The following is an 8,967-nucleotide window of genomic DNA, read 5'->3' as shown; positions in this document are numbered from 1 at the left end:
GGAAGTGGCAGAGACTGTGGTGTTTATTCTCTTTTGGGCAGCATTTTGTCTGCAGCATTTTCCAGCCACCTGCCTTTTTCTCCGGTTAGCTCCTCTCCTTTCTTCCTGGTCTTTGCTTTGATTAGTTCACTGTCTTCAAAACTCAAGTCTGGGTGAGGTTGCACTGCTGGTGGCTGTTTCCTGATAAAAACTACTTCCCGCAGCCCCTTTTCTGCCAGTGCCTTTACTTGTCCTAATGACAGAATTAATGCAATAATTACCTAATGGTGTCGTATCAATGCTGTGCCGGCACCGGGGTGAAGAGTAATTACAGCGTCGTGCTCCTGCGGTGCCTAATTTCCTCATGATGTGTCTACACACCTGCAGCTGGAGGAGCTCTCACTGCTTCTCACCCGGTTACGGCGGCACCAGGCCAAGTTGGCCAGGGTGCGAAATTTCGCCATCAGCCAGTTACTGCAGCACGAGCTGACCTTTCCCAGCTGCCAGGTCAGCGCCGGTGGGCTCTCTCAGGGCTGGGGGCCGCCCCAGGGACAGGGGAGTGACATGCTGGCCTGTGCTCCCTCGTGCCCGTGCTCTAGTCTGTCCTGCTGTCTGGCTCTCTCCCTTGTTCCTGCCTGTTTGCTACTGGATGCTACTGCCAGACACTGTGCAGCCATCGTGGGGCCCACGCCCCTGTTGCTGGGGAGGAGGCTGCATGTGATGTGAGGGACCTGAACTGTGGCTTCTCTGCCTGTGAGTAATGACTGCCAGGCTGGTGTGTGGTCACGTCCAAGGGCTGTGCTAGCTGTCATCCTTGTTGCCACCTTCGGTCCTCCTTGGGATGCTGAGAGGTGTGTGTCAGCCTGGAGGGAGAAGGCATGGTGCCCTCTCATCTGGATAGTGCCCTGCTGACTGTCAGAGCATCTTCACACCCCGTGTCTCAGTGAATTTCACAGTAGCCTGGGAGAGGTTAGGGAGGACAGGTGGGAAAGTGACTTGCCCAGGATCCCTCAGCTAGTGGCCTGCAGGCTGGAGCCAGATTCCAGGTCCTGTCTGGCACAGTGTTCTAAACTGTTTCCAAGACATGAGGGGTTGCAGGCAAGCTCCTCGAGGAGTAGCCAGACAGTCGTTCTCCTGGGCATCCCGAGCATCTTAAAGAAGATGCTGGTCCACACGAGCCTGGTCCCCCGAGCTGCACAGAAGTAGGCAGAGGACAGATGAGGAGGTTGAGGGAATTGTCACTATCCTTACCTGTCCTATTTTAGTGGGACCTGAGAGATACAGGAAATGTATTTGGAAAAATGAATATAAGGGAGCACATGCAAAAATCCTAATTTGTGAATTTGGGTGATTTTTAGTAACATTGCTCTGTCCCTCTTACTGCAGGACTGGGCTGATTGAGGAAGTAGGGATGGGTAAGGAGACAGTTTAGGGACAGAAATAAGATCTTGCAAACACTGGTGTCCCTGGCAGTGCTCCTTCAGGCCTTCTCATGCTTAAAAGCACTGCCTGAACGTTTTGCATTATTTATTTTTGTTTGTTTTACATCAGCGCTCTAAACTCGGACCACCTTCCTAGCCCTGGCTTGCTTTGGCTTGCTGAGAGGCCTCTTAGTTGGCTGAGAAAGTGCCCAGACTGTTCTTCTTAAGCTTTCGTAGCCCCTCTCCCTCACAGTTAGCTTCTGTGATCCATTACATAGGAAGCACAAGTTCTAGGAAATCAAAGAGTCTTTTCCTTATACTCACTGTTTCTGGTAATTATACTGAAGAACTCAACAGACTGTCAGAGATGACACAAGCAGACAGGTCTGCCTGGACCTTTCTTATCTAGCTCCTGACCCAGCCACCTTGGCTCCATGCTCAGCAAACGGAGCCAAAACTTCCAGGAAACTTTCTGCAGCTCCTGGTGCTTATCGTTCTAGAACCCAAGGTCAGAAGGGAACCTCCCCGGGTCACCTAGGTCATCTCCATGCCTCTTCCAGGCATCCATCCGCACCCATCAGGGGGTCATTTTCCTTCATGCATGTGAAGTGGCCCAGTGCAAAGGTTTGGAGCGTGGCATGTCCTCTTCCAGGTAGACCTCTCTCGTTCTGTCTCAGGAGCTCGCCTCCGCCTCAGCTGCTCTGCTGGCCTGGTCCTCTGGTGGGATGTGTGCTGTCTCCCTCCTCCTCATCAAACTGTCCCCAGCCAATGGTGGGAACAAGCTGGCTTTCCCCACATGGTAGACCTGTGAGATCCACTATGCTGAGAGAGCTCTGAGCTGCACCGAGACATTTGTGCTTCCTCTGTGGCCTGGATGTGTTGGTCTGCTGTGGTCTCTTGTCCCCGAAGCTGCACAGGTGTAAATGGGTCACACGTGAAGCCGAGTTGTGGACACCTTTGGTGTTCATCACTGGCTTTTTTCTCTCTCTGCTTCATTTGAAGGCTGACGATACCTACCTCCAGCTGAAGAAAGACCTGGAGTACCTGGACCTAAAGGTGAGTGGCCTCAGGGGTCTTGCTGTCCTGGGACACTTACCTTTCTGAGAGTGTCAGCCTCATTGGAGACCAGCCCCAAAGCCAAAGGCCTTGCAGGTCTTAACAAATCTGGGTTTCAAATGAAGATGTCTCCTGTCTGAATCAGAAGGGGGATTTTTTGTTTTGGGGTTTTTGATTTTTTTCTTTGGTTGCTGTGGCTTTTGGAAATTTCATTTTTAAATTGAATCTAATTGACATATAACATTGTATTAGTTCCGGGTGTACGACATAGTGATATTTGTATCTATTGGGAGATGATCACAAATCTAATTAACATCCATCACCATTCTGGGTTACAAATTCTTTTTTTCCTTATGATGAGCACTTTTAAGATCTACTCTCTTAGCAGCATTCAAATATGCAGTACAGTTTTGTTAACTGTAGTCACTATGCTGTACATTCCATCCTCATGATTTATTTATTTTATAACTGGAAGTTTGTACCTTTTAGAAGAGTCTTATTTCTTGTAGCCTCAGACTCTGGGCTCTTCTCAGTTTCTTGTGAATTCTGCTGTAAGGTCTCTGGCTTGCAGAATGAGGGCACGAGATCTTGCTTTCTTCCTGTCCTTGGTTAGAACCACAAGGTTCCTCCATATGATAACCAGTTGCTTCTTCAGAGCCTCCAGTGGGGCTGGGATGGGTTTGGTTCACAGGGTGCCGCTGATGTGTGTTTTCAGGCACAAGCAGTTTTGTGGATTGTCTGGTTTTGTAGTGGGGGGAGCAAGTGCCACATGGAATCACGTGGCTCTGAGGGGTACCGGAGTCGCCCATCCCTCCCATCCGTGTTTAGGAGATGAACGTCGGGCCCCACCCTGTAGGTGATGACGTTCAGGCTCTAAATCAGCCTCCACAGCACAGACAGAGCTGGGAAAGCTGCTAGAGAAGCGAGAGGCATTCTGCCTGGAAGAGAGCTGCTACTGTTCTGTTCCCACAGCTCTCTGAAAGCTCCCACTGTGAAAAGCACTTCTTATGCCTGAGCCATGACTTAAGACTGAAGGAACGTGACCTTTAATTAACTGCGGGTGTGAGAGGGCGGGCAGAGGGCCCTGCGGGAGGACACCCAGGTGACTGCGGCGGGGGACATGCCTCCCTCGGTCCCCAGTGTACCTGGCTTGAGATATTTTTAACTTGGGGATTATCATACAGCCTTGTAGAAGCAGGGGTATGAACATTAGGTCCTAAGGCAGCAGAGGAGGGGCCTCCCCCCTCTGAGGCAAGATCAACACCTTTGGTTAGGAATCCCTCAGTTAACTTAATGTATCTGGTAATGAGCACTTGTGCTGTATCCAGCTCTGGAGAAGCTAGGGGGGATGGAAGAGAAAAATCGAGGCTCTCTGGCCTTGAGAAACTTCCAGATGTTCTGGGTCGGGGAAAGAAAGCATCCTGAAATAACACAGACTTTTTTGCAATGAGCGTATAAAGATTTGTCTGGCCCAGTGCTCAGAGCTGAGATAGTGAAGATGACTGTGGCTGCAGTGCTGGAAAGGAGGTGGCGTGTGTCCAGAGCCTTGCAGAGCCAAGGCTTTAGGTTGGTTGACGTTAAAGGGAAGGGAACTGTGGGAGCCAGGGAGAGCCAGGGTGAGGGTGGTGTGGCTGGAAAAGTGGGGACAGATTGTCCAGGTTCCGGAGTCTCTCTAGGCTTTAGGAAGGAAGGTGCAGTGAAGAAAAGTCAGGCTTGGCTTTCAGACATGAGCAAAACAAGGAGGGTTCTCTCAAAACCAAGACGTTTTCTAGCTTACGTGGTATTCAGGTCACGTAGAGCATGCGTGAGTGAGTATGGTAGTCAGGGCTCAGTGCCCAGACGTGGTGGTGTGGGCCAGATGTGCAGCCCAGCCCTCCCTCCTGCGCTCTGAACCTGGGTAGGTCCTTCCACCATGCCCACCTCCCCCATCTGACCTGGAGCAGCCCCCGGCCTCCACCTGCCCTGTGTACCACCATGTCCCTGTTCCCTGGCCTCACCATGCCCAGGGCCATGCAGGTGACACAGAAGTATTTGTAGAGCATCCACGATGTACCTAGGCCTGTGGGAGAGGCGTGGCTCACAGCAGCACAGGTGTACCAGAAAACACTCTTCAGAGTGCTTGGTGCACGGTGCGAGGGGACTTCATAAAGTGCCTGAGCCAGAGCGACAGGAAATAGGAGGAAATAGGTGTCTTCTGATTCCCGTTGGTGTGAGAGAGCCAACCTCACAGGTGGTCCTGGAGAGAAGATCCAGCTCAGCTTGGTTTTATTTAAAGATTATAGAACTTGAGCTCAATAAAAGGGATTTAGGGAGAGAGAAAAACTGAGGCATAGGATAGCAGAGTAGAGCCAGGAGTCTGTGTCCTGACCGCCAACAGAAGCGGAATAACCAAAGAGGGCAAAATGTGTGTCAGTCACCATGTTTTACTTCTGTTAAATTATGTACCCGCGGCAGTAGCCCTATAAGGGAGGTGATGTTATCTTTTTTTCACTGACTGAGGCTCAAAGAAGTAAATGACTCTCCCAAGGCCATGTTAGTAGTTACGGGGGAGCCAGTACTTGGGAGCAGCACTGACTCTGAAGCTGGTGCTCTTAATCACCCTGCCTCCCAGCCGCTCTTACAATGCTGCTTCTACTACTGTGAACCCAAAGGTATTAAGTTTTTTGTGGAGCTGAACTGGGGTCTTTCTGCCAGGAAATATTTATGCTGTGATAGAGACAAGGTTGCATCCTTGGGGTGTTTCACCAACTAGGAGCCGTATGTGACCAAAACATTAACTAGTGATTGGAAGTTGTCGCTGTTTATCTTGAAAAACAGCTGTGTTGATACCAGAATTTCCCTGGTCTTGTAGCTGCTACTTCAGTTGCTAAGCTCCTCTTAGAGAACCAGTCCCCCAATAACAGCACCAGCAGGTGAGAGACACTTGGCTTACCAGCAACATGGGTGGGAAAAGATGCTGGGGTTTGTGTTGTGTGTGAGTCATCATTCAGAAAGGCTGACATCACCTTGGCCTCCCTCCAAGAGACAGGCTTCCCTCCAAATCAGGGAGGCAGTGGGCCTGCTCTACTCAGACCCAGCTGGGGTGTAGAGTTCCCAGATGGACGTTTCACTTCAGGATCCAGACGAGGGAAGGGCTGGAATCAAAGGAGAGGTGATGAGGGGCTGCAAGAACTGTGGCTGAGGAGTGTATTAGGCGGGATGCTTTTGTTGGCAGGTATCCGAAACCCAGATCAGCCTGCTGAGCCACAAAGGGAATATACTGGTTCACGTAGCCAGGGCTTGTGTTCCAGGAGCTCAGGCCATGCCACCAACTGTTCTACTTTCCACACGGCCAGGGAAGAAACGTGGCCACTTGCACACTCAGGTTGGCTTCATCCCAGCCGAGCCTCCCTGTGGAGTGAAGGGTGGGGGATTCCCTAATGGAAAGCAGACTGGGCAGAAACAAGAAACACAGCAGCAGGCAGCACAGCTACAGTGTGGTCGGTTGAAGGAGGAAGGGGCAATGCAGGCAAGACATAGAGACAGTCTATAAAGCTTTAAAACGTTACCATGTGTCTTCCGTGGCTCTGAGGGGCGATTAAAACAAGTGGATCACAGCTACAAGTAGACAGGTTTTAGCTGAGTAGAAGAAAGACTTATCTAAAAGGGCCACCACAGGCCACAGTGACCTCCCCATCACTGCGGCGCAGCTGAGGCCAGGTGAGCACTGAGTGGGATGTGACTGGATCAGGAAAACCCTCAGGCCCGTTGACTCTTGAGATCCTGTGACGTGCTAGACAAGATGAGCTGCCGCGAGCCCAGTGGGGTCCCTGAGACGAGGGCCTCAGAAGACACAACTGAATGGGCGGTGTAGCCCAGCCTGGTCATGGAGATGGCGCCGAGCACAGCCCCGCTGTGACCAGCTTCTTGTGAGAGGTCCCCCCTGGGTCCTTGTGGGGAGAGGTAAGCCTCTCTGGAGAAGGATGGTCTCCCTGCCCCCACCAGGTTGGCACAGGGTCCCCCGCGTCCCTGTCCCAAAGGCCGCAGACTTAAGGATCCAGAGCCCATGTCCCCTCCACCTCCTTCAGCTGATGCTTGGGTTCCAGAACCCCTTGGTGGTGTTTGCTCACATGTTATGGAGCTTGGTCTCCTGAAGTGAGCATTCCTGCTGGGGTGCCGAATGAGCAAATAAAAGCAGACTCCACTCTCTTAGAAGATGCTCTGTGTTGGTGTCCTCTTTGGAAATGCTTACTTTCCTGGCATTTTACTTGGCAGTGCCAGGGTGGAAAGGGTTTCACGCCGATTGAGCATCTGTCCTTACCTGGCAGTTGTGGGGCACCCGTTGTTCATTATCTCACTTAATCCTCTCAGCACCTTTGAGCAAATAAGAATTATTATCCCCACCTTACTAATCAGGAACCCATGTATCAGAGAGGTAACTTCTGCAAAGGTGTGCAGCTGAGATTCGAACCCTGTGACCAACTTCACACCTGCCTCCTTTCTTCCGTGTGCCATGTACCTCATCTGCCCTGAAGTTGCATTCGCTGAGTTGTATTTCTGGCATTAATGTTCTGCTCTTCAGAACCCTACACCGGAGCCAGATCTGAAAAGGGGGTGTGAAGTTTCGCTGTTGTTTACGGCTTGAATTGTTTTTATGCATCTGGGAAGCACAGCTGGTAAAGTGAGGTGGGGGAAGGGCACCTGCAACTACACAGGTGGTGCCTTTTAGGTGGAGCAGATTGTCCCTAGTGAGGAACGTCATCAGTGGCTCCAGGTGCCTGGCCTTTGGACTTTTCCTGACAGAGCCTGAGATCTAGGCTTCTCTGTTCAGAGTCTGTTTCCAGTTAGGTTCTGGAGCAGAGTTCTTAAGTCATGGTCTGGAACACCATCTATCTCAGAATGATCTGGGAGCTTGATATCAAATTGCAGATCTGGGGCTTCCCTGGTGGCGCAGTGGTTGAGAGTCCGCCTGCCAATGCAAGGGACACGGGTTCGTGCGTGTACCCAAAAAAAAAAAAAAAAAAAAATTGCAGATCTGGAGGGTTCTGTTGAATTAGAACCGCTGGAAATGATGCCCAGAATTCTGTGTTTTTAAAATCAAGCTCTGGGGTGATTCTTGTGTACAGTAAGCAGAGGTCTTTTATTCTGAAGAGAGATTGTTAACGCTGGTCATGAACTAGAGCAATGAATATGGATGCTTGGGTCTTACCCCTTAGAGACTTTGATTTAATTGGTAATACCCAGGTATTACTCTTTAAGAAAGAAAGACACTCCCTAGGTGTTCTAATGTGTAGGTATGGCTGAGAAACATGGTTTAAAAGCAGTGGTCCTCGAAGTGTGATCCCAGATGAACAGTGTCAGCAATTCCTGGGGCTCTGTTAGAAATGAGCAGTCTTGGCTCCCACCTCAGAGCTGCCCAGTGAGAACCTTTGGAGGTGGGGCCCAGCAAGTGTGTATATTCACAGCCCTCCAGATGATTCTGAAGCATGCTCAAGTGTGAGAACCATTTTTCAGTGGAGTGATTCCCACTCCTGGCTGCACATCAGACTCACCCAGGAGGGCTTTTAAAGAATCCCAGTGCCTAGGCCCCACCCCAGGCCAATTACATCCAAGTTTTCTTGGAGTGGGACTCAGGCATCAGTCTTTTAAAGCTCCTGGGTGATCTCAGTGGTGGAGGCAGGGTTGAGGTCCAGTGTCTTAGTGGGTGGGGACGGTTCCTTCTCAAAGGAGCAGGAAGCATTTGGCATCATGGGTAAGACATAGTGGTTTAGGTGTGGAGGCGAGGGTCTGAGGGACCAAAGGTGGGTGGGGCTGAGACTAATGCATGGCTCTACTCTAAACTACAGATTCAGTATCTTACAGTATGTGATGGGGGGAGGAGAGGGGAAGAAGCAGTCCCCTCTTGCCTTCTGTGGCAGAACCAGGAAGGACATGGGCACTGGAATCAGCACTCTCACATAAACTAGCCTGCACGAAGATCCTTCAGGCAGCGCTTATGATCCGCCATTTACGGATGAGGGAACTGAAGTCTGGAAAGGTCCACCGGCTGGGAAGCCGCATAACCAGACTGAGACACACTCATTTGAACTGCACGACGCACATCCTCCTTAAGGTTTCCCCTTGCCAGTTCCCCAAATTCTGGCTCCTTCAAATGTCATTTGATGTCTTACCTGTTACGATTTGTTGTATTTGCCTTTTTGTTTGGAACAGATAAAAAATAATGAACCTTTGATCAACGTGCTTTACAAAGTGCTGAAGAAGTCAGCACAGGGCTGTCGGCCCAGGAGAAGCGTAAGATGATCTGATCTGTATCTCCAGGCGGGGCCATTCCATTGCTTCTGGCTCAGTGCCGACTCCATCACTTGCTTCACCAGGGGCTCTCCTGACCGCCTCCAGGCTTCCCGCGAGTCATTTCGGTTTATTTTCTGTCTATTGAAGCTCCCTCAGCGTTTTGGCTGGTGCACCAGGCTGAGCCTCTCATCCGTAGTGTTTTGTGACTCCATCTTTTGTGCTGCCATTGGGGGCGGGGGGG

At 50.8% G+C, this 8,967-nt stretch overlaps 1 protein-coding gene across 9 annotated transcripts in view; it reads left to right on the top strand.

The window, feature by feature from the left end:
- The window catches only part of PLEKHA7 (pleckstrin homology domain containing A7), a 207,984-nt gene that overhangs the window by 170,147 nt on the left and 28,870 nt on the right, over positions 1–8,967 (top strand). For all 9 annotated transcript variants that reach the window (XM_024731567.1, XM_024731563.1, XM_024731568.1 and 6 more), the window contains one exon: positions 2,403–2,456. In XM_024731567.1, the coding sequence (XP_024587335.1) occupies positions 2,403–2,456 (54 nt within the window). The remainder of the gene's footprint in view (positions 1–2,402; positions 2,457–8,967) is intronic.

Source organism: Neophocaena asiaeorientalis, unplaced genomic scaffold, assembly GCF_003031525.2.
Source record: "Neophocaena asiaeorientalis asiaeorientalis breed wild unplaced genomic scaffold, Neophocaena_asiaeorientalis_V1.1 scaffold571, whole genome shotgun sequence".
Taxonomy (NCBI): domain Eukaryota; kingdom Metazoa; phylum Chordata; class Mammalia; order Artiodactyla; family Phocoenidae; genus Neophocaena; species Neophocaena asiaeorientalis.
Note: the sequence above shows the minus strand (reverse complement) of the source record. Positions and strands in the feature narration are given on the sequence as shown.